Source organism: Dothidotthia symphoricarpi, assembly GCF_010015815.1.
Source record: "Dothidotthia symphoricarpi CBS 119687 unplaced genomic scaffold P153scaffold_14, whole genome shotgun sequence".
Classification (NCBI taxonomy): domain Eukaryota; kingdom Fungi; phylum Ascomycota; class Dothideomycetes; order Pleosporales; family Dothidotthiaceae; genus Dothidotthia; species Dothidotthia symphoricarpi.
The window spans coordinates 1,088,348-1,112,741 of NW_022985021.1; the positions used below are offsets into that span (position 1 = coordinate 1,088,348).

The following is a 24,394-nucleotide window of genomic DNA, read 5'->3' on the forward strand; positions in this document are numbered from 1 at the left end:
TGCCGTATTACCCTGCGTTCGTCTGTTCACATCAACAATGTCATTGTCGTTCGAGCTTATGGCCTGTTTCATGATGATCTTAGGTTGTAGGACGTAAGATCAACGCTTCGAAGCGTGGGATAACCATGGGATCCGTGATATTAGGGGCAAAATACCGGTCAAGGCGTTGTCTGTTGAAGTGTTTGTATATCCACTCAACGCATGACAATCAAGGATATTGATGATCTCCTCAACTGTTGGTAGATGCAGCCCCTGAGTAGCTGTCTCGTAAGAGGTAGCACACGTAGATTGGAATAGACCCGCCCCACAGCTGATCAGAGAGATATGAAGTCAAGTTCGAGTACAGTGTTGAAAAAGCTGTATAATTGATAACCTCTTGACTTGTTGCTGACATGTGCACATCCAGAACCATCTGTATAACGTTACACGAGGTTTGCCTTGCCTTGGGAAGTTACACGCAAAAGCATCCTGTAAACGGCTTATCCGTTTCCAGTCCTAGAGCTTCAGGCTGACTCTTACATCGGTCAGATTGCATTGATGTCAGTATTCACCCCCACTTGACAAACTCCTATTGTTGTCCTTCGTGACATCCGAGGGACTGAGATGCTCGCGATCGTGCGGTTATAGTCGGTAAGGTACATGTCTTTTCAATATTACACAAGACCGAACTGTATATGACGTCACAAACTCTCACTCTCACGCGTCGGGCAAGCTGACAGGTACGACCCAGCGTCAAACATTCAGATTTTTTACGTACACACGCTTACTGGGAGATGGTCACTGGCCAAAGACTCCTGCGTCCGATATTTACGCCCCGTCGTACCTTCTTCAGGCAACCAGAATCGTGACATTCCGTTTGTCACACGCCGATACGATCAACAAGAACCATTTATGTGATGTCACTAACCGAGAAATAGAATCTCTGACTAATCACACCTGGTCAAAAGCCTTACCACTGGCAGCACAACGGTTTGATTTTGCACTTCGTTTTATTGTTGCAAAACCTCATCCAACGCCAAAAGGATACAGCACTGAACACCAAAATGGCAGAACCTCAAGAACTTCAGATCATTTCCTCTCTCATGCAGCCCGACGCCTCAGTCGACACCGCGGTCCGGCAGTTGCTCGATCTCACTTCTGCTGCCGCTTCATCGACCACGGTATCAGTGAGCGATGCCCTGTTCACACATCTAAACAACACTTGGCGTTCTTTGATGGAGGATGTTGTCGCAAACACCGCTCCTTCTCAACAAACCGCTCTGGTCGAGTTCGTCCGAACGCTACAGCAGCAGAAGGTCACCGACCCAACCACGGGCGATCAACTCCGGTTCGACCAAGACTACAACAAGACGCTCTGGACTGAGGTTCCCAACTTCGGTATCAATGTCGCGGACGAGTGGAATTTCGGTAAGACTCACCCTTCGCCAACTGTCACTTCATGAACTAACCACACATCACCAGACGCCGGCGATTCTTCCCCCGACCCAGAAGAAGAGACGCAATATTACAACAAAATTGCCTTCCTTGCGCAGCTCACCTCTATCCCCGCGGAACTCGTCTCAGATCCAGAGAATCACCCAGGGCCATTCGATTTCTCACTCTACGCCCTCTTATCCTTCCGCCACGCGTTCGAAGGCACCGCCGAGCCCCGTGCGCCCAATAGAACTCTTCTACGCGCAGCATCGCTCTGGATGATCTACGCCGCCGACCGACTTTGGGCGAATGTCCAGATGAAGCGCGACTTCAGGCATAAGGCGAGTAATACTAATCCCGCCGAAGAGGGTGACGCATATCTCAAGCCGAGGAAGGGATGGGTAGGGTTCAATCAGGAGAGGTGGGGGGTTTGGGTCAGAGGTTTAGAGAATGGGAGGAACATAGAAGATCAAGAGGCGAGGGAACTCGTAGAGAGAGCGTTGAGAGAAGTAGAGAGAGTCGAGGATCAAGCATGGAGGGTTAAGGATGAAGAAAAATTTGCTTAGAGTAGCGGCGTCATGGGTTTCGCCATCTTCTCTATGTATGGGTTCAATGGTATGACAATGCGGTTCATCATGCCTGAATAGAAACTCTTTCAAGCACATATACACTCTCTGGAATAGAGTATCGCTCAGACGCGCTATAGCGTTTTTGTACAGTCTTGAAGAATCCAAATTTGTGAGGACACGATCTCTAGCGTATTCCCTACTTTCTCAGTACGCCTCCCAGTTTCCCTCACATTCTACCTCTGCGCCAAAGCATCCTAAACTTACTATACTCTTTTGTTTCGCGTCTGCTGTCCCAGAAACACGCTGTATCGGCGCCCTCAGTCTGAAGTTAACATTGATAGCACTCAACGATTCATCGCTATTCTTGATGGAATTCTACCTTTGGAAAGTTATTCTGCAGGGCCGCCGTTGCTGTTCACATTAGTACCTCCGATGAACGCTGTTTCCGATGGTAGCTGCTTTAACCCCTAGCTAGTGCGACACGGCCCGCACGCACAGCATATGTGGGGCTTATGATGTAATCGAGCTTGCGTGATCAGATCATCCAGCCGGCTGGCCATGATCTCACACATTCGCAGCCTTCCGTTCCTGCTGCATGAGCATAGCTGAAGTTGACTCTACGTCCTTCGACTTTTGTTTCAGTACCCCAGGTCTTGGTTTTCGCTAATAGTTATGACGGCTTTCTGGGCTTCGATATGCGTCTGCTGATCATCGCCATAACTTCTTTCAGTCTCCGCTCTGCTTGTCTCGACAATGTCCTCGTACTTCATGCACAGCTCTCATCTCCACCAAATCTACTTTATAGCTTGTCATTTTCTGTGTCTCGAATGTTTCATCACGTCGCTTGATTTAGCTATATGTCACACCGTATGGCAAGGAAATAACTCGAGGTCAAGCCCTAGTTGAACTGGGTACCGGTCTTGTTTCGAAATCAGAGTTCCAGAAGATTGACCCCGAATCATGTGCATGATCTGCTGGAAGGAAAATAGGGCCTTCCCCGCGGGGTAATTTTTCCGTACATGTATGAAACACCCTAACTATTGGTGGAATGACCTTAAATCTCATTGCTACAGTCCATTGAGTCGCTCATCCAAATTGACTCCATACTAGCAAGCAAGGATGTCCACTCCTATTCCTGCTAGGGTATGACAATTTGTTACAGGAACATAGTAATGCTCCTTGGAAGGTCCTGCAAACTTCCGTGCTAGAGCCTAATGGGTGTGCATTCGCATCTAGATTAGATTGACCTGTACTACAAAACTCGACATGAGTCCTCATTTGTTTTAAGCATCAAAACTCGTCTGTGTTCTACTCAGGATTTACCATTGATCCACATTCGTCCTCGATATCACTCAAGATGCTGATGAAATCGGGATATTCTTTCTTGGCCGTTCTGTCATCCCTAGCTGTGCACTCGGCTGCCCTCACATTGGCAGCCGTGAAGCCTCCGGCTTTTTTCTTGGCCGGCGATTCGACCACAGCTGTACAATCAACTGGGGGTGGTGGTATGAACATATTGCTTGTAGATTGACAGCGCCAACAATACTGACAGTGACCAACAGGCTGGGGATCTGGCTTTCTCAACACCACGTTGAAGAACGGAGCGACTGGCAAGAACTTTGGGCACAATGGCGCGACGACTGTGTCCTTCCGTGAGGGTGGGGATTGGGCCAATGTCCTGAAAGCGGCCAAAGCAGCAGTGCCATCGTACGTGCCGTACGTGACTATCCAGTTCGGTCACAACGATCAGAAACCAGCAAAGAACATCAGCATGGCAGAGTTCACCGCGAACTTGGTCGCATTCGTAAAGGAAGTGCGCGCCATCCCCGCGACCCCAATCTTGGTTACCAGCCTCAGTCGACGGAAATTCAGCAGCAGCACCAACCAAGTCTCACTGAGCTTGGCCGATGTCACCGCAGCTACCAAAGATGCTGCTGCGAAGAGCGGTGCGGCGATAATCGATCTGAACACTGCCAGCACAAACTACCTGAACAAGATCGGAGCGACCAATGCGGCAACGTACAACTTGAACGCAGATGATTTCACGCATTTGAACGACGAAGGCAGTGTTGTTTTCGGGAACATGGTTGCAATGTTGATTGATGCAGAGATTCCCTCTGTTCAAAAATACGTCGTCCCTAGGGCAGACGTTGCGAAGGCAATCAAAGACGGAAAATATATCTTCACGTTGTAAGAATCGAGCAGATTGGAAGCCCCAAAACAAAAGACGGTTTCTATTTACTTGCTTGAATCGATATTGATTTTCATTTATTTTGCCACTTCAAGATCTAACTTCCTAATCAGCTTTTGTTCTCGTTTCAGGTTAATTGACTTGCATCTGCTAGTCTCCCATCAGTTTATACATGCTCAATCTTCTCTCTCAGCACTCTCTGTTTTCGAAAAGTTTCAGTCTCGCCTTCTACCCATACAATGATATCTGCCCTATGAAGCCGACATACATCAGGGTAAACCATCGAGTGTTTCACAATACTGATGTAAAATTGAGATGAAGTCACATTAGCTGATCGTTGGCTTAGCTTTGTAGAGGAATTTAAGTAGAGTAACAACTAGATTTCCCATCTTATCGTTTTGATTTGCGGGTGGCACACGCAAAAAGTGATGTTGAGAGCACTCGTTCATGGCCGAACGCTGCAAGGTTTTCATTGGAAAGCTTTTCAAGAGAGTCGAAAAGCACGTATTCGCTTGATGGTCAAATCAAGATTGACTGAGTCTCTGAACAACATGCGTCCACTTGTTTAATCGATGTTGTCCTTGCAAAATCTAACAAAACCTTGCTATATTTCATAGCTAGCAAGGCTGACCTTCAGGCACCTCCGATCGGATATGTGTCTGCCGACAACGAACATTCACACCTCCGACCACCGACGTCACATGGGTGAGAGTAGTACAACTCAGGAGAAACAAAATCCATACACGATCATGCCTCATGCAGTAAGAATCTTGAGCAAATAGGCTATTCGTCAACCAAGTAAGTCAGTTGCGTCTCTCACGTAATGTGTCGGGACGAAAAACGGTTGCCTGTTCACGCCAAGCCTGAAGGAGAAGATAAACACCGCCCGATTGTCAACGACAGGTCCAACATCGAAGTTTTGTTTAACATATTTCTGAGTCTGAAGAATTATAACTTCGTTCCTTATGCTCACTTTGGGCCGTCTATATCAACGCCAACATCTCGTTTCATCATCCCACAGCGAACCAACAATGGCAATATTCACATACACCAACATCACCATCTCACTGATCAGTCTATTCCTTGCTCGACGCGTGTACTGGGAAGTCACAACCGGCTCGCGCCGTCGCGCACTCTCGTCCCACCACGCCTGCCAACCACCCAAAGGAATATCAATATGGACAACATGTTTCGGCCTGAAAGAAGTCTTGTCCGACCTACGCGCCGTCCGCACCAAAAAAATACTCTCAAACTGGGCAAATACGCTCCGCAGTAACAACACACACACGTTTCTCAGCGGCCCTCTTACCATGAAGGTCTTTCACACCGACGACCCAGAGAACATCAAGGCCGTGCTCGCCACCAACTTCCAGACATGGGGTATGCCCAGAGGTCGCGTATCGGAAATGACGTCTTTGTTCGGACATGCCATCTTCACCAACGAGGGTGCGGCGTGGAAGCACTCGCGGGAGATGCTACGGCCGTGCTTTGAACGGAGTCAAGTAGCTGATGTGTCGCTTCTGGCGAAACACGTCAATTCCCTGATCAGGGTTGTGCCAATGGATGGCTCGACGGTGGACTTACAGCCGCTGTTCTTTGAGTTCACGCTAGATGTTGCTAGTGAGTTCTTGTTTGGGAGGAGTACGGGATGGCTAGATCGGGAGGAGCGGGGGTGTGACGAGGACGCGAGCGCGTTTGTCGAGGCGTTCGAGTACTGTATGAATCCGTATATGAGTGAGAACTTCAAGAAGTACGGGATTCTTGGGTTCGTGTTGCCAGATGGAAAGAGGAAGCGGTTTGCGAAGCTGATTCGAGGTATGTCGTCGTTCTATTCCCAGCTCAATAGTGATTATTGATCAAGCTAACATGCCATCACAGACTTTGCGAACAAATTAGTCGAGAAAAGGATATCTGCCAAAGCCACAGAACCATCACAATCCGAGAATCGTCACACGTTCCTCGACGAACTCCTAGCCTCAACACAAAACCGCACCACAATAAGCAGCGAACTCCTCCACCTCCTACTCGCCGGCCGCGACACCACCGCCTCCCTCTTATCAAACCTCCTATGGGAGCTCCCCCGCCACCCCGCCATCCTCTCACGCCTACGTCAAGAAATCACAGAACACATCGGCGACGAAACACCGACATACGAGCAGTTAAAATCGCTCAAATACCTGCGCGCAATCATAAACGAGTCCCAACGCATATACCCCATCGTCCCCGCCAACTCGCGCGAAGCCCTCACTGATACCATACTCCCCCGTGGCGGCGGCCCGGACGGCACCTCCCCAGTCCTCGTCCCCAAAGGATCATACGTGAACTACTACACCCACGCTATGCACCACCGGACGGACGTCTACGGCGCGGATGCCGACGAATTCAAGCCCGAGCGCTGGCTTGATCCTGGGTTTCGGCCAGGCTGGGCGTATATTCCGTTCAGTGGCGGGCCGCGTGTGTGTATTGGGCAGAACTTTGCGCTGACGGAGGTTTCGTTTGTGGTTGTGAGGTTGTTGCAGATGTTTGATGTTGAGCAGAGGGACTTTGGGGAGTGGAAGGAGAAGGTTGGTTTTACGTGTACGGGGTATGGAGGGTGTAAGGTGGGGTTGAAGAGGAGGGTGGGTTAGGTGGTTGGGAAGAGTTTGTGAGTAGGTACTACCTTTTGTATTGCCGCTTATACCGCCTTGCTTTTGCTATATAAAATGAATCTCCACTTTTGAATCGGTTGTGGAAGCATAACCCATCTATGTAAGGGAGTTACAGAGAGCAAACAACCCAGGGCTACAAATTCAAAGCAGTGTGTAAGTATTCTTGCCACTCGGTTTGTCCAGTGAGGGAGGGCTATCTCTAGTACCTGATATCAGTGAGGCATGGCTCTCGGTTTGTAGCGCAAGATAATGGGACATTTATCTAACGGGCATTCAGCTCACGAACAAGACTCTTCTATATCTAACCGATAATGCGCGCTACACTTCATCTTGGCGCGTAGATGATCGGGTCTTGGTTGGGAAAGGTGAATGTCAACCAGTTGGAAGAAGGAAACTACAGTAGGCGAGCGGATCAAGACGCACGAGCTAGGAAGACACATGGTTACTCCGATAGCACGCGCAGTACCAAAAATGATATGAATATGCCAGAGACGATCGGTCTAAATTTCTATACGCGATGCAGTCTCCCAAAACGGAGGAGACGTAAACAGAAAGACGCCAATGCCGTCTAAACGCCAAGATCTCAAACACCCTCACACCATACAGACTCCCCACCATCTAACTACCTCGGTGTATGCACTCTCGAACTACTTGCTTCACTCCACTCTTCCGTCAGACGCTCCAACTCCGTCATGCGCAGCGCCTCCTCGACACTACTCACGAAATGGCGTTGTCCGCCGCACATCTCGACAATGCCACTCTTCTCAAAAAGCTGCCCAACGGGACTCCTCTCGCTGGGCACCCTGCAGAAGAACACGCGCACGCCGCGTTTGCGGTACGCGTCCACGATCTCAGCTAGGACCTGTGCGCCCGCGCCGTCGAGCGAGGTGACGCCGTGAACGTCAAAGATGACGTTTTTGTTGTGTTCTGCGCGGCGAATACGTGGGAGTGCGGGATGTGCGGTGCCAGTGCCGTGGTCTTCGAGTCTGCCGAGGCGAGTGCGCAGGTTGCCTGTGTTTGCGAAGGTGAGGGGCTCAGGGATCTTAACGATGAGGCATCCTTCGATGAATTCGAGACTGCCGGGGTCGAGTTCCGCGTTCTTGAACTGGTTGGTTGTTCCTGGTACACGGCCGAGAATCTGAATGCGCGGGCGCACGCTGTGCTTGATCAGACGGAGGATGGAGAGTCCGATGCCGACGCCGATGCCGCGCTTCAGGTCCCATACGATGGTGATGCTGAAGATGAGACCCATGAGGATGAGTTCGGACCAGCCTCGGATGCGCCAGAAGAACTTGATGTCGTGAGGTGCTTCTTCGACCAGAGAGTATGCTACGACACTGACCATGGCGCAGAGAACGCCCTTGGGGAGGTAGTAGAAGTACGGCAGTAGGAAGACAGTGCAGAGGATGGTGATGAGGGACAGGAAGATGTTGGACATTGGTGTCAGTCCACCCGTCGAAGCGTTGACCTTTGAGCGTCCGTAGCCTCCGAAAGCGGGGAGCGCCATGAAGAGACCGCCGGTGATGTTTGCTGTGCCGAGGGCGATAAGCTCGCGATTGGCAGAGAGCGGCAGGTGCACGCCATCCTTTGTGTGGTCCCCACTGCCTAGGGATTTCGCTGCGACAGAGGACTCGAAGAAGCCAAGCAGGGCGATGATTAGAGCCGTGTTGATTGCGTCACCTACGTACTTCAGAGATGAAGTGTCGAAGGGAAAATGAACGGCGAATAGCTTGCCGCTAGAATTGACGTCTCCAAGCACGGCCAGCCCCTGCTGGTCGAGTCTGTAGTGCCATGTCAGGATCGCAGAGAGCACGACGACGACGAAGCGGTCGGGGATGTATGCCACGGAGGGGTACCGCGGTTGCAGACGCTTCTTGAATTCGCGGAAGAACATGATTATACCGAAAGCGGTAAAAGACATGGCGCAAGTAAGGCCATGCGCACGGTTAATGTTTCGAACAAGAAACACCAGCTTATCGATGCAGCTTCCGTGGGCAACTTCTTGAGCGGCTAGCCGCGCTAGACCCATTTCGGGGATCAGCTGGTCGATGAATATGACCACACCGATGGCGCTGATGAAGCCACGCAGAAAGGGTCGGCTGAGCACGTTGTCGAGAAAGCCAAGACGGAACAGGCCTGCGACGAAAATGAATGCGCCGGCAAGGCAGGTGACGATTCCGGCAATCTCAGCGTTCCGTCTGCCGTCGTCGTCGCCCGTGGTGCCCTTGTTGATGTTTTCACGCACGATCTCGCCGACGAGGAGAGAACCAGGGGCCTCGGGTCCGACGATCATCTGCGGACAGGTGCCTAGGATGCCGTATATCAGCGGGTTGAGGGCGAAGCTGTAGAGGCCATGGACAGGTGGAAGATGCGCGAGATTCGAGGCATATGAAAGCGACATGGGAATGTAGAAGGAAGCCATTGTGAGTGCGGCGATGAGGTCGCCCTTGATGAAGCGCCATTTGTACTGCTTGGTCCAGTTCAGGACGGGGATGTAGTACTGCAGGTACATCATGCGCTTGTTCTTGATGCCGTGGAGGTCAGCCAACAGTTTGGTGGTGCTCCTCTTCGGCCCGCTCCCACCGCCCATGACGCCGTCTGCAAAGGCATCACCCAGCAATGCGTGTGTGGCGTCTGGGCTGTGTCCCTCTGCTGTTTCTGTTATTCCCGGGTGGCCGTCGAAGCTGTACTCAGTATTGACGGTGCCCGCAAAGCTTCCGTAGCTACGCTGTAGCCGAGGCGCATCCTCGCCCGCATCCCAGTTCGGATTATTCAGCAGGCGCGAGCGCACTGTCGGCTCGAGGTCGATCTCCAGTATAGGCCCAGGTGAGGTCGCAGTGTTGTGCGGTGAGTATTCGGCGTTGGTGCCGTTGGCTGGAGAAGTGTTGTCGCTCGCGGGCTCAAAGTCCTGGCGGGCCGTCATGCTGGCCAGGGTGTCGAAGTCGTCGTCGTAGTATGGCCGCGGGTGCATCGTCTCTTCGGGGGAGCTCGATCTCTCAGACGGGACGTATGTCTGCCGCAGCTGGCTGGGCGTAGCAGGCGCGTGGGCATGTCGAGTGCTGGCGTTGGAGGAGTCGCGCGAGTGCGAGGCCCTCGAGGGCGCGTCGTCTTCCTTCTTGGGCGGCATGGTGAGGCTTGTGTGGATTGCGGAGATAAGAGCGCTCGATGCGATTCGCTTCCACTATACACCGACTTTGATCGTCTGCGGCTGTTCAAAGGGAGTGTGCCCTATTCGCTGCCATGGTTGTCATCGACTTGGACGTCGCGACATGAGTGAACACTGAGCCTTGGAGACGAGCGAGCTTTGGTGTTTTTTCTGTCGGGCTAGCTTCCTTCAGAGGTCCAGGGTCAGAGTCTCGCTCCAAGTCATCCCGTCAACGCACGTGCACTGGCCCCACTTCTCCAATGACATAACGCAGATGACAGGGAGGGTTCCAGAGAGTGCGAGTGTAGAGACATGGCATGACTTTGCTGAAGAGGCAGAGCAGACACGCCATTGACACGCGCCGTGACTTCCACGGCCGTTAGCTGGAGAAACGCCTCGGACTGGGTCCTGCAGTAGCGCCGTTCTCGGAGCACCCTGGCCGAAAATGTCCTTCGCCATGGAGTCATCGCGGACTTGCTTTGTGTTCCGCATCGCAAACTCCGATCTCGTGTCGCACCACATATAAGACGTCGAGGAAACAGCATTCACGCCAGTTCGTTCAATTGACTCACCACCCTCCTCACACCTCTCTGCCCACTCACACCCCCCACCATGACCTACCCCACACTCCACGCCCGCGCTGAGGCCAAGCTCTTCGAGCACCGCTCCTGCCTCACACCCACCACGGTCAAGAAGCTCCTCGCCGCCGGCTACCCAGTCCTCGTCGAGCGCAGCTCCACCAACCCAGATCTCGACCGTATTTTCAAGGACGAGGAGTTTGAGCAGGCAGGCGCGACCCTCGTCGACGAGGGGTCGTGGAAGAATGCGCCCAACGACCGCATCATCATCGGCCTGAAGGAGCTGCCAGAGGAGGAGCACCCGCTCGAACACACATTCGTCCACTTTGCGCATTGCTACAAGCAGCAAGGCGGCTGGGAAACAGTGCTCGCACGATTCCCAAGAGGTGGGGGTGTGCTGTATGATCTGGAATTCTTGCAAGACGAGAGTGGTAGGCGTGTTGCGGCGTTTGGATACCACGCTGGTTTCGTTGGTGCTGCGCTCGCCATCAAGGTACGTACAACTCATCCTCCCTGAGATGACACTATTGACCAGCTAGACATGGGCATGGCAGCTCACACACCCCAACGGCGAGCCCCTCCCCGGCATCGAGACCTTCACCGACGGCCGCGGCTACTACAACAACGAGACTGAGCTCCTCACCCAGCTCAAGGAGGACGTCGCGGCCGGCGAAAAGATTTCTGGTCACAAGCCCACCTCCCTCGTCCTTGGCGCCCTCGGCCGCTGCGGCTCCGGCGCTGTCGACTTGCTCGAGAAGATCGGCTGCCCTGAGATCAAGAAATGGGACCTGCCCGAGACCAAGTCGCGCGATGGCCCGTACCCAGAGATTCTCGAGTCAGACATCTTTGTCAACTGCATCTACTTGTCCAAGCCCATCCCACCATTTGTCGACCAGAAGAGTCTGCAGAAGGAGGGCAGGAAGCTGAGCGTCGTGTGCGATGTCAGCTGTGACACCACCAACCCACACAACCCCATCCCCATCTACAACATCAACACAACCTTCGACAAGCCAACGGTCGAAGTCAAGGTCGAGGGCAATGGTCCAAGGTTGAGCGTCATCTCCATCGACCACCTGCCATCTGCTCTACCTCGCGAGTCTTCCGAAGCGTTCAGCAATGCGCTGCTTCCCAGCCTCATGGGCCTGAAGGACCGCGACTCGACACCGGTCTGGCAGGGCGCTGAGAAACTGTTCACCGAGAAGGTGCACACGCTGCCTGGTGGCGTGCCCAAGAAGGAGGTATAGACTTGCGTGCATGGTACTAGGCACAAAGTGGAACCAAACGAAATGAAATGAAATGAAGTCAACAATTAATGATGATCAAAACCTAGTTAAACCCTTCACCGTGTGAATGTCCTGTCGTGCTTGTCCCAAAGTAACTGAACAAGCAGGTCGTCCCTCCCATTTCGGGCGGCTGGCTTCCTGGTTCGGTCCTTACATACGTCATCTCATCATCGCTTGTTGTGACACTTCACAACTCGAGGCATCAACTTCTACGTATTTTCTTGCTACTATCATGCTTAGCACAGCTCATGAGACTTACACTGCAGCGCGATGAGCAGGGCGAGAATGATTCGCCGCACCTCATGCGGCCAAGACGATCAGGCTGAAACATTCCTACTCGGCCTTTTGCCGTTGCGACACTCCCCTTCGTCGACCTTTGCTGCTTCGTTCTTCCTCCCGCCGAACTTTCAAGATTTTCATCCCCGCACGCGGCGATGACGCTCAAAAGCGGTCGTTCGTTGTAGAATCGTCGCTGGCTCATCTACGAGAATCTTCTCTAGGCAACCATACCGCTTCTTCCGACATTTAAAGTATACTACTGATCTCACTGCGCGATGTCTTACAGCCAGATTCCGGTGATTTCCACGGAGAGACGCGATGCTAGCCTGTTACAGAAGATCTGCAATAGCCTCGCCCTGGTGTAAGACAATCCCCAAATGTAAGGTTCCTATCTAACCAACATACGGACCTATAGCAAACCGAGAAAAGAAGTTCATTCAAAGCTTCAAATATGTACTACGCCGTTGGTGGTCGATGTTGAGTATGTCAAGGTCTGAACGCTCCATTTACCTCATTACTTGCACGTACTGCGTACCCGGTTTCTGGTCACCTGGCAATGACGAGAACAGATTTTGGCCCGATCTTTCGGAGCTCAACCCTGATTGTGTCTTCTGCAACATTCTACTACAAGCATACTATTCTTCCGTGCGCGGTACAGCTCGAGAGTTGGACTTGATCTCGATGACGCTCGGGTCGGTTGATATCATTGATCAGGGTATGGTGCGCCCTGTGTACAGCTGGGAGAATACTAAGGGTCACGTTGAAGAGCTTTTTGTAGGATTATATTCAGAAGGTCTGTCGAAAATCTTTCAAACAGCAATGCGCTCATGATGACTGTAGAGCTACACAACCGTCATAATCCATTTCCAGTGGCGAAAGTTGGCATCTGTCAGGACCCGACATCAGCACAAATGTTGAGCAAGATCCAGAGCTGGATTGCTAGCTGCGTAGCTACTCACCATGATTGTACCATATTCAACAAGTCCATTCCGAAACGTTTAATCAAGTTGGATGGCGATGCATGCTTGAGATCGCCGGAAACGCCCGTCCGCTATGCTGCCCTGAGTTACTGTTGGGGATCATTCAAACAACCCACAACTACAAAGGCCAACGTTGCGATACGTTACAACCATCTCAACATCTCCAACCTTCCGCAAACCCTCAAGGATGCCGTAGTGATGACTCGTAAGCTTGGGATAGATTACCTCTGGATTGATTCCATTTGCATTGTGCAAGACGACGAAGACGATTGGGCCACAGAGAGTGCCAAAATGGGGGATCTCTATTCGAATGCATACGTTGTTCTGGCAGCTACGGGGGCAAGTAACGTCGCCGAGGGCTTCCTGAATATACGACAAGCTCACAGTATCACTGCACGCCGAGGCTCAAATCATTCTTTCACATTGCAAGCCAGAGTTGTGAACAATCACGGTTTCATCGAGCAAACCAGACTGAGCCAGTTTCCTTTGTTCAAGCGAGGATGGACCATGCAAGAGAGACTCCTGGCCACTCGGACCGTGCATTTTCTGCCTGACGAGGTATTGTATGAATGCAAGACAAGCACAAGATGTGAATGTGGTACCAAAAACGACTCAACATTAAACCAAATCACCTGGCCGCCAAAAGAAAAACCGCATAACCCTCGCTGGTCACACGAACTCGAATTCAGCCGTGAGTGGGCGAACATAGTCTCCGATTACAGCAAGCGACACCTGACGTATGCAAACGACGTACTGCCCGCGCTATCAGGAATTGCCCGCCGTACACTCTCAATCCAGCCTGGTAAGTATATAGCCGGCATGTGGGAAAAAGGCATCGCCTTCCAACTGAGCTGGCACACAACAGAGCCAACAAAAGACAACGATGTATCCGGGCCTACATTCTCCTGGATAAAATGCCGCACCCCCATCTCATTCCCCGTCTTCCACGTCCCCGAATGGCCAATCTGCACCCTCCTCTCCGCAGGAAGCACGCCCACAACATCCGACCCCTTCGGACGCATCACACAAGCCTTCATACGTCTCCAAGGCCGCGCAATACAAGGCTCCGATCTCGTCAACGAAGTCATAAACAGCAGAACGCGTTGGTATCACGATCGCAAAAAAGACCCCGGATACATGAGAATCTACCTCGACACGGGACTTGCATACGATCATCGCCAGCACGTGCCTGATATTGAGACTACCGTCTTGCGTATAGAGAGTTTGTTGGATTGGAGCAGGACGATGTGCTTTGGCCTTTTTGAAGGGAGTTCTTCCGTTGCGATGCTGTTGTTGCAGCGTGGTCCCGAACAGGGTTCTCTTGTGAGGGTTGGGGTCGTACACGTCTTTCCCAAAATGTCTTTTGATAAGCATGCTACTGAGTGCAGTGTTACTGTAGTGTGATGGGGATGGGAATGTGGTGGTTTTGCTCGCGATACAGGACACAACCTCAAAATTTCTCTCGGTCATTCATTTCAATCCATCATTGCGCAAGAGCGCCTATTCGTGACTTTCTGCGCGTCGTTGACCTCCGTCGCGTTGCCCTTGCGTCCGAGCAAATTGACAGTGGGTCTGCGCGAAGGGACGCAGGTTGCGCATGGTGGTGTTCGTAAGACTTCAACATGTCGGATCTATCCATCAAACCAAAAAGCTGCGTTATAATGCTTCAATATCGCACGGATATGATAGGGTCCGCGGAGAAGCTTGTAGTCAACAACCTATCAGAGCTTTAGAATTGAAAGTTCATTAAACTACGCTGTGTTTGTTGTTATAGACAATCAGTATTCAATCGCAGATAAACCGTTAACTCTTGTCCATACGAAGAAAAGAAAAAAGGCCTCCCTGCGTAGACAGCGAGACGCGCGGAAGTAACAAGCACGTAGACGCACACATGCCAAAGATTACTTGAAACACGTTACTGGATGCAGAATGCTTTCGGTAGTTGAATAGACACTCATATCAGGACTGTATCCGGAGTGAGCTTTGTAAATCTGCTTCTGTATTTACTCCGCGGGGCTGCTGACTGCGGGCTCCACTCCTTTTCTCCTGTGCGTGACGAATATACTATACCTATTAAGGGTTGAAGATTTGTTGGCGTATATCAGGGACCTTGATTGAGTGGTAAGTTATGCCTTCTATTTTGTTCTTGAGAAGTCGTCTTTCGAGGGCGTTTCGTTGTGCCTTGGGCGTGTGGATGGGTAGGCGCTTGAGATAAAGGCTAATCGGTGAGTAGATGTTGGGGATAAACGATGTTATAATTAGTAGTTATCCGCAAACACACACATTTCTTCAAGATAGGTACACTTCTATTCAGAAGGTACCGCCTTAGAAGTCTTGTTTCTACTCTAGTGAGGGGTTTGGGCAACATCATGGCGAGCTGCAAAGCCTCGTGCTGAGGTGAAGGGGTGAATGAGGCCAATCAACTCAGCCGCACTCGAAAGATGGGGAGGCAGCTCGCCTATTTTTGTAGATGCCAAGCTCGGCTACGCCAATACCCGAAGCAATAGCGTAACTATTACCCAGGGCAAATACTCATCTGAGGCGGTCTGAGCACGTGTATGATGGTCTCGCCGCAAGCCTCAGGCCCATTTGCGGCTGAAGACGATAACCTCGCAAGCCACCGCCATTTCCAGATATTTTGGAAATTCTCAGAATCGAGGATTCTCGAGCTCAGGAATTGTATATGTCGAGGCGAACCTGTGAGACCCAAGTATTTTCATCTCAACACCAATTGCCCAATTACATACAATGCATTCCAAGGTCTTCTTCACGATCCCCTTGCTCTTCGCTTCCGCGTTAGGCGCCGCAGTCAATGAAGGATCATCAATCACAAACACAAAGACAGCATGTGTGACAAGGACAGGCACCAAGTCTTTGAAAAGTGTTCCAACCTCGAGTTCTACCAGCACCCAGGTCCTTCCTCCCAACGTTATCACCAAAACATCACGAACTACCGTGAAGGTCACGCCAAAGGCAAAGACTATCACCGTCACAAAAGTCGACGTCAAGAAGGTCACTACAACTCTGTTAACAATCACGAAACCCTTGACTACTACGGTGATCCAGACCAACACCGTAACCAGTACGTAGCATGCGGATAACAGGCTGTCTCAAACAAAGACTAACTACGTCACACAGGCACTAACTTCCAAACTGCAACAAGCATCATCAGTACAGAGGTGTCTTCTTCAACAACGGTCACATCTACCATCCCAACTTCATCCGGATTCTTGAACATCGTAGACAGTGCTCCCTTGGTACTGCAACCCACTAAGAGGGAAGTGAGCCCGCTTTTACAGCGAGGCAACAAGGAAGGATGTACCGGAGTGTGGTTTCCAGCGTCTGTTACATGTAAGCGCTCATTTCTCCTCTTTACTCATTTTGGCTAACAACCACATAGGCAACACCGTACTACAGATCAAGGCCATCATAACCACAACCGTCCAGGGCTCACCAGTTACTATCACCGTACCAGCACCGCTTCTTCTCAGCACGACAACAATCACCTCAACCAAAACTGAAACTCAACTACTCGCCAAGGCCACATCTACCGTCACTCAAACCTCAACAATTACTACTACCATGGTAGAAGTTGGTACCACGACCTCAGTATCGACGACCACTTCCACGGTAGTCTCTTCAACCACTGTCACCTCCTACGCAGCTTGCTCAACGAACAACATAATCTCTAGCTACAACGGAATACCTGTTGACAGTATGTTCAATAACGGTGCTAACACAGTCTCTACTTTCGACCTCACTGCGGCATCATCGGCTGAGGCATGCTGCATCGAGTGCCAGACCGTTCCCACAACGGGAACGAAGGGATGCCAAGGCTACTTCTTTTACCAAAATTGTATTCTATTATATTCGCGTTTGGGTGTTTGTTCAACAAGTGCGAATGCTGGATTTTTCACAACTAAAGCAGGATCCCAATCTTACAATATTGGAAATGGGCCCTGTGGATACTTTACAGCGCAATCATAGTGTAGCCTTTATTGGAATGCTACTTTATAGGGGAGAGCTCTTGGTAGTATCTTTGGATTAACAGTGTCGACCAATGATATACCGTGGTTCGCGCTATGCATTTATTGTGTTAATGCTATACTTTCACGTGCATCTGAACGGTTCTATATGAAATGCAGTAAGTAAATAGGTCCACGTTCGAGGGCTGTTGAGCAGTGATCTCGTCGTTTTTCTTGAGCATCGACCAATCGACCATGTTTCTTGCAGCCTGGTGCAGGAACTGCTTGCATATGAAAAAGAATAATGCGGGACTGATAATTCGAAACTCTAACTTGAGAAGGGCAACCGAATCATGAGTCGAAGCTTGAAATCTGAAGTGTATTCGTAAATACTGTCTACACAGTGGAATCTTTGCCTGTTCAAGATGTAGGTATCGCATGTTGAATAGTAATAGGTAAAGTGGCCATTTATGTAGCTTCCTGATGTGATTCTTACGTTATCAGACCACCGCTTACCGTGTTGTATTGCATGTTCAGGAAGACCACCCTTCTCTAGGAACTTCCATCCCCCAGCATCAACTTCTAGTCTTTGCTTGGCTTTTACTGAGCGTTGTGCAGTTGGCCGAGTTTGGGAGGTAAGGGAACTTTCGTGTTATGGTAATGTGGTGAGCAGGCTGAGAATGCCTAGCCACACCTAATGCGGCCAAGACGATCAGGCAGCAGTCATCACTTCATACCTCTATCCAGAATGATTCCGTGTGGATTGACGTATCTCGATTTTGGTTTGACAACTCATGGTTCTCACTGCTACATAGCCTTGCATTGCTCTACCTCGCTTAACGCCGCTTGGTTCAAGTCTCACTTTAAGACTGCGCAGTGTCACGACTTGACAGGTGTACCTATCTTCCAACTATCAGGACCGAATCAGATGGCTGCATCTACGCACACCGACCTCTACAACATCCGGACTCTATTCGGCTTCTGGAACTCTTACCTGGGCGACAAGGTTCACACCTAAGATGCTCTCTTACCGAGGTCCGGAGAAGTGACGAGCCAGAGTACGAGGCACTATCCTACACCTGGGGAGAACCAGTGTTTCCAGAAATCGTCATGGATGTGGCCTCTGGCACAGTGACCCACATCACAGAAAATCTTTTCGACGCTTTGCAGGCTTTACGGAACGAAAATGCACCTCGATTACTCTGGGCAGATGCAGTGTGTATCCACCAATTCAATCTGAATGAGAAGGGGCATCATGTAGCGCAGATGGGCGCTGTCTATCGGAACGCCTCAAGTGTCACTGTATGGCTTGGACAAGAAGATGCTACGGAAGGGATCCAGGTCCTCCGAAAGCTTAGCGAAGATAAAGAAACAATCATAAGCGCCTTGGATTTCAATGACGGTGGTAAAGCCATGTTCGACATGCTACATCTCACAGAATCTGACTCACCGCTATGCAAATTGTTTTCTGGACCTTGGGTCGAAAGACTGTGGATCGTACAAGAATTCGTTCTGGCTCGAGAGGTCTGCATATTTGTCGGAAACGACAGCGAAGAACTCGAACGACTCTCCATTGTTATAACTTTGATTCAGGAGTTGTTTAGTAAGATAGGAAAGCGTCGTATTGACCAAGGAAATATCGTTTTCTATCACACTTACGATCTACTCATATTCCGCGACCATTACCGCCAGGTCATCCTCTCAAACTCATGCGTTTCACAAACAGTGGCGGGAATTAAGGCCAGAGATATCGTAAATCTAGGCAAATATCGGCAATGCGGCAATCCTCGGGGTCGAATTTTTGCTATGCTTGGGCTGTTCAACCAGTCGATGGCCATCGTGCCCGACTACAACGCGATACTGAATGAGATAATCCAGGACTTCACGGTCAAATGTATTCTTGGTGGCCATTTATCTCTACTCCATGACAGCGGTGTCCGTCCCGTCGACGATACACATACACCTAGTTTATTCCTGTTATTGATTTCGAGCGGGGAAGCTCACTCCTGTCTCGGACTGAATTGACCTGGGATCCTCTGAACATCACGTCCAGCCCGCTTGCCAGTTCAAGCCCTAGTATCCGACGCTCAACACCTGCCGATCTATGGAACCTCAATCGATGTTGTTATGTCCGTGTTGGACGTGGAACATTTCGACAGCTTTTCGTCATCAGCACCATCGGCTTCCCACTTCACTGCTTGGCTGACTCAGTTCCATCCTGATTTCACGGCTCTTTGGTTAGAACGTCTCAAGTATGACGCGAGATTCTCTGTAGATGCAGACACCGGCGGCATGAGATCGAACCTCCCAGGACCCTCACCGTATAGTGGGGAAAGACATGTCGAAATTCTTTGCAAAACTATGCTCTTTAATGACAACCTTAAAGTCCCAAAATCCACAACATAGGAGATATAGACTTTCATCCGCTCAGTAATAACAGTTTTTCGAAGCTCTCATCTTTCTCATACGATCTTTATGACAGAACAGGGATATATGGGCTGTCGCCACCGGACCATGGACCCAGGAGACGAAGTCGCGATTTTCGACAGCGGGCACACACCGTTCATGCTTCGCAAGGTCACAGACAACCAAACAGAACACCCTGACTACCAACTTGTAGGCGACTGCTGTCTAAGAGGATGGATGAGCGGGACCTACTTTGGCCACGAAATCGAGGATGAGGTTTGCGAGCTCAATGCACACCTGGAGAGTGATAATGAATGAGAAGACGAAAGTGGAGTCCTCACTACACAGAGGACAGGGTTTTGGAGAAGACTTCGTTCATTCTTTGCTAGCGCTTGGATCCTGGTTAGACGGCATTGATTATCTCCTCAGCTGCTGCGATATCATCTGGACTTGCACTTGCTCGACATGCCTACGCCAAGGTGATGAGTGTTCAGCACGTTTAAAATGCCAACAGTTCTTCTCTGTCGAGAGATTATTTACATACACGTCCTAAAGAGTAGATGCGCAATGCACGAGCTGGATATCAACATCCTGGGTGTTCTTGACGATATCGATAGCTTGCTGCCAAACCAACTACGTGGAATGCCGATGCCATCACAGCACAGATGTGGTGCAGTTGATGCGAATGACCCCATATATCAAAGGTTCCTGGGCTGAGCCGTTCAGGCAACTTCGACGCGAACAACGATGCACCAAGGCACATGACCAAAGCCTCAGAGAGATACCAATGTGCACCTAACTCTATGCAGGCCCGGTCCCAGCCCAGCTTCCCAATACTGTGAAGAACAGGGAGCAGCGCGACAAGCCCAAGATAACCAAACACGCCTTCACGCGAGATCGTGCTCTCATCGTCACTGGTATCAAATACTATTACAGCGGCCGCCACAGCCGCACTTGCGTGGAGAGCCCAGTACGACATTTGCATCGTGGGGTCGCAAGCAAATCCGTAATAAGTGGCAGCAGCTCCTCCACCCAATGAAAGCAGGCAAATGCCATAAACATCCCATTTCCGCCAAAAAACGTGGACTTCGCGCGAGTGACTTCTAAAGGTGTGGAATACAGCACTGATTCCAAAGCACGCAATTCCGGCGATGATAGAGATTCCGAACGCAAACTTATCGCCGAGATCCGAGGGGAGCGAGTTCGATATGGCGTAGTCGTACAGCGCGATGCCGGTCATTACGAGTGCTGCACTGCCGACGAGATGAGTCCAGATATTTATCGTCTCCGTATGTAGGCAACGCAACAGCCGAAACGATCGCCTGTATGAATGGGTGGGCATCGGGTGGCCTTCTACAATGTAATCTTGATCCTTGAGCCATTCGGGAATGTGGTGTATGTTTGCGATGGTCGGCCAATACGGATCCTTATTCGCATTCCGGGAGATGGGCGAGAAACTTGCGATCGGGGGCTCCGTTGTTGTCGTCGACGTCGACGTCGACGATCTTGTGGCGACTTTGACCATGTTGCACGGAAGAACAGAAGAGCGGTGTGGTGATTTGATCCGGCGAAATAAGGAAGACGAAGCCCGACTATATACCCACGGGTATTTGGGATGGCTGGGGCGTTACGACATGTTCATCAAACTACGTTCCTTGTTTCAAAGCTTTGAGATTCCAAAGGGGGAGTCGTAGTGCAGGAGCTCATCATCAGGTTTTAGATCTTGGCGTTTCTGGTCAATGCTTGTTCCATGTGGGGCGGGCGCTAGTATCGTATGTCAAGTCGTCATTACCATGGCTTGGCCAATCTAAATGAGGAATGTAGTCAACAACAGCTCCCGCGCAGTGTGGCGCAGTCTGGTGTTGAGGACTACGAGCCCCACTAATGTGATAGGAAGGCAAGTCTTACACCATAAGTTTTGTATCTGCTTTTAATGATGCCAACATTCTTCACATTTCCCCATGTCACTCGATTTAACAGACATTTAAAAGTTTTCTTGAATATCGTTACGTCATGACTGTGAGCTATGATGATACATTCTTCTTTTGTATGTCTCCCCTGATTTCCAGGTAGGCTTCAGACATCTCCACCCTCGAGTCTAACTGCAAGGAAGGATGCGTGACCCAATTATAAGTTTACCTTCTCTGTGTAAGTTTGCAAGGCACGTATCACAAACTTGATTAGTTACAATTTCCCCTCGTTTTTCGTCACCTTTTTTGGCGTTTGAGAGGTACGAACCTCAAATTTTCACACCCTCAACATGCGAAATTCTGGTATTTCTCTGGAATACATGTTAAGATTTAGCGTAACTTTGCTTCTGGAAAATTTCATTTTATAGTTGCAGTCTATAATACTAAGCTTAAACATCTAGAAGCAGCTTAAAAGTCTTGACTATCTTCACAATCTTCGCTACAGACTTCCTGTAGACATAGACGAGAGGTATTTGCAGCATAAAGAGAGCTTGGCCTAGTGAAAAGACAATAACAACATCAAGTGTTTTGATTCATTCGAGCAGGATCAGTAGAGTACGATTCTATGTTTCATTTGGAAATATGTCTTACTGCATCCTCTTACACGTCGTGGCGAGAACGCATATAATTCAGAAGCTTGATAGCTTGAGGGTAGTTTTGTGAAACGTCTCGTAGACAGTTGAAATACTGTCAGGAGATATTCCTCTATTCAAGATATAACTACAACTGCACTTGAAAAAAGGTTTTTTGAAATCATCTTGACAACGCTGATACAGTCACATTACAGGGACAGTACAACACACATGGACTTAAATTGTCCTCCGAGACCTACAAACCCTTTAAGTGAAGCTGGACTTCTCAACGTACTGGAGGAACCTTACCGAATGTCTGGAATTGGGGTTGAACTTGCATGGCTAATGCTATACTATTTCTAAGGTAGCTTTAGGTCGCGATCTTGTTCACATCGTTAATAAACACGTCTGCCTTAACACATTCGCGAATATTGACTAGGAGATTCCCAGTATTTCTGGGTGAGAATGCCGCACCAATGTTCGGCCGGGATAGTAAGCGAATGCTTGATGCGTTGTCGCTGATTGTGTGTACTAGTGATCTCATCTTGGCCTGGAACAGCGCATGTATGCTTTGAATGAGTATGGAATCACCTTGCTGTAAGATACCACGGACCCTTTTTCCCGATGATTTTATTTTCGAACCCTCGCTCGAGGTTGCGATTGCCAGCGAGAAAGTAATGACCCGAACTGTCTGCATACTTCTGACTATGCTCGATTGCTCAGCATATAAGCTGGCAAGGCTGTAATTTTGCGATTAGGTTTCTATCTTCAACTTCGTGAAGCTTCGAGTTTCTACTTTAGGTGTTCGCTCCCGTGGGGCATTTCAGGTGGCCTAGCCCCACCTGACGATGTTTAGTTAGACGCTGTTACTCACTTTCGTACTCCTTAGAATTTCTGAAATCATTTGTTCCCGACTACAATCATGGTGCATTTATGCGATGTCAGCTACTCGCGCGATGCTACTGTTGCTGCGATTCGCGATTACTACCGCTTTCTCGTCGCGATGTACCTGGACGAGTCCGAAGTTATCGAACCACCTGAGGGCGGGTGGCCATCCATCAATTCGAACACCTGGGAAAATTTAGACAAGACAGATACGGTTATTTCGCTGCTTCGCCATCTCCCTTACATCCGCGACAATGGCGCCGTGGCAATTGATGGAGCCCCTGACTGTAACTTTGCGAACTGGCAAGCTCTCGCTCTCGATCCCGATGGCAAGAAAGTGAAAACCTACACGGAGTTGGACCCAGATGAGGGTTCTGTGCCTCCCCATGTTGTGGGATTGACGGAAGGAGGAGAAATCAGCCCCTTCTTCTTGCTTGACACCAAACTCGGCATTGTGCACTGGTACGAGTGCTTTAGCCCCATCCGGGAAGATCCTAGACAGGTGGAGAATAGTCCGGAGGACTGGGCACCCGATGAAGAAGCCGAGTGGCGCGACTCAGGAGCTGTTTGGGCAATTGAGGACTTTTTCGAAGTCTTAAAATCTCACTTTCGGAAACTTAACTTTGTACCCATTGGAACGCGCACTGTAAAAGATGTCTGGATTGAAGGGCTTGAAGATGGTATGTTGACCGCGGTTCAAGCAATTTATCACAGACATAACTGGCCCGACCTGGGTCGCTACCGCAAAAAAGAATGTATGGAGGAAGTGCAGGCGATGATGGTAGCGCAATATTCCCATTCCGCACAGGTGGAGCTCGATGATTGATTGGTATCACGAATCATGAGTTAAACATCATTGTCTGCTCGCAATACCAAGAAGCAGAAGTAAACCACGTCGAACCGCTGTTGGCTGCAACAATGCTTAACAGTGTGCGGGAACACTTGTGCTGTATCCATCTGCAAGAACCACGCTACAGGGAAACATAATGTCAATGTGCATCTGCGAGATCAGCACGCTGTAGCAGGCAGAGTGAAGAGCGGATGTAGCAATCTAAGTCTACATGCGCCACGAGAATTTGAGCTGCCGTCCGCGCAAGGGTTGCCGAGAGATGAGCTGAGCTGCACACGATGATTTATCAACATGCAGCCGTAGATATCGGCAAGGTGGTGTGGGTGAGTCGTTCAGGAAAGGCTATAAGGTTGAGATCGGGGAGATGATGGAGGCTGAAGTAGATTACGAGGGGGAAGACTTAGAAGCTTTCCGGTAACCCAGCACGCTGTGCCACTGCCTTTCATGGCTTGGAAGGGGCGCCGGAGTGCAAGAGGAGGTACGGATGAATAGCAGAGACCCGACCAGCACAAAGAAGAGGGAAAAGCGGCACGGAATGCCTGTGCTGCGGCTGAGCAAGGCTCGAGTTGGCGACGAGAGCGAGGTGGTGACTCGCAAGACAATGCAGCAGGTGGTCGGTCAAGGGGAAGTTGGCTTGCGATCAGTCGAGCAAGAGCAGAT

The 24,394-nt window shown here is 50.2% G+C and overlaps 9 protein-coding genes across 9 annotated transcripts; 7 read left to right on the top strand and 2 right to left on the bottom strand.

Moving 5' to 3' along the window:
• Nucleotides 1-1,214: 1,214 nt before the first annotated feature.
• Nucleotides 1,215-1,979, top strand: P153DRAFT_377337 (uncharacterized protein; the record flags this gene model as incomplete). The annotated part of the gene is made up of 2 exons (XM_033669730.1): nt 1,215-1,407; nt 1,462-1,979. 2 exons carry the CDS (start codon nt 1,215-1,217, stop codon nt 1,977-1,979), a joined length of 711 nt encoding a protein of 236 aa, XP_033522228.1.
• A 1,366-nt stretch (nt 1,980-3,345) lies between these two features.
• P153DRAFT_294942 (carbohydrate esterase family 12 protein) lies at nt 3,346-4,176 on the top strand (the record flags this gene model as incomplete). The annotated part of the gene is made up of 2 exons (XM_033663993.1): nt 3,346-3,487; nt 3,545-4,176. The coding sequence occupies 2 exons, from the start codon at nt 3,346-3,348 to the stop codon at nt 4,174-4,176; spliced, it is 774 nt and encodes a 257-aa protein (XP_033522229.1).
• Nucleotides 4,177-5,204: 1,028 nt separating this feature from the next.
• Nucleotides 5,205-6,800, top strand: P153DRAFT_294917 (cytochrome P450 family protein; the record flags this gene model as incomplete). The annotated part of the gene is made up of 2 exons (XM_033663991.1): nt 5,205-5,988; nt 6,052-6,800. The coding sequence occupies 2 exons, from the start codon at nt 5,205-5,207 to the stop codon at nt 6,798-6,800; spliced, it is 1,533 nt and encodes a 510-aa protein (XP_033522230.1).
• Nucleotides 6,801-7,443: 643 nt separating this feature from the next.
• P153DRAFT_398404 (uncharacterized protein) lies at nt 7,444-9,948 on the bottom strand (the record flags this gene model as incomplete). Its single annotated transcript, XM_033671638.1, has 1 exon — nt 7,444-9,948. One exon carries the CDS (start codon nt 9,946-9,948, stop codon nt 7,444-7,446), a length of 2,505 nt encoding a protein of 834 aa, XP_033522231.1.
• A 308-nt stretch (nt 9,949-10,256) lies between these two features.
• On the top strand, nt 10,257-11,836 carry P153DRAFT_368386 (Formate/glycerate dehydrogenase catalytic domain-like protein). Its single transcript, XM_033668502.1, has 2 exons — nt 10,257-11,037; nt 11,084-11,836. Exons 1-2 carry the CDS (start codon nt 10,579-10,581, stop codon nt 11,786-11,788), a joined length of 1,164 nt encoding a protein of 387 aa, XP_033522232.1. The 5' UTR covers nt 10,257-10,578; the 3' UTR covers nt 11,789-11,836.
• A 1,181-nt stretch (nt 11,837-13,017) lies between these two features.
• Nucleotides 13,018-13,965, top strand: P153DRAFT_295134 (HET-domain-containing protein; the record flags this gene model as incomplete). The annotated part of the gene is made up of 2 exons (XM_033664006.1): nt 13,018-13,429; nt 13,523-13,965. Coding segments are annotated over 2 exons (855 nt in total), but the record flags the coding sequence as incomplete, so codon positions are not given.
• Nucleotides 13,966-15,834: 1,869 nt separating this feature from the next.
• Nucleotides 15,835-19,775, top strand: P153DRAFT_387573 (HET-domain-containing protein; the record flags this gene model as incomplete). The annotated part of the gene is made up of 7 exons (XM_033670665.1): nt 15,835-16,168; nt 16,225-16,437; nt 16,487-16,801; nt 17,945-18,057; nt 18,111-18,945; nt 19,105-19,377; nt 19,534-19,775. The coding sequence occupies 7 exons, from the start codon at nt 15,835-15,837 to the stop codon at nt 19,773-19,775; spliced, it is 2,325 nt and encodes a 774-aa protein (XP_033522234.1).
• Nucleotides 19,776-20,040: 265 nt separating this feature from the next.
• On the bottom strand, nt 20,041-20,982 carry P153DRAFT_294995 (HlyIII-domain-containing protein; the record flags this gene model as incomplete). Its single annotated transcript, XM_033663995.1, has 1 exon — nt 20,041-20,982. The coding sequence occupies one exon, from the start codon at nt 20,980-20,982 to the stop codon at nt 20,041-20,043; it is 942 nt and encodes a 313-aa protein (XP_033522235.1).
• Nucleotides 20,983-22,921: 1,939 nt separating this feature from the next.
• P153DRAFT_294859 (uncharacterized protein) lies at nt 22,922-23,710 on the top strand (the record flags this gene model as incomplete). Its single annotated transcript, XM_033663982.1, has 1 exon — nt 22,922-23,710. One exon carries the CDS (start codon nt 22,922-22,924, stop codon nt 23,708-23,710), a length of 789 nt encoding a protein of 262 aa, XP_033522236.1.
• Between the last annotated feature and the right edge of the window lie 684 nt (nt 23,711-24,394).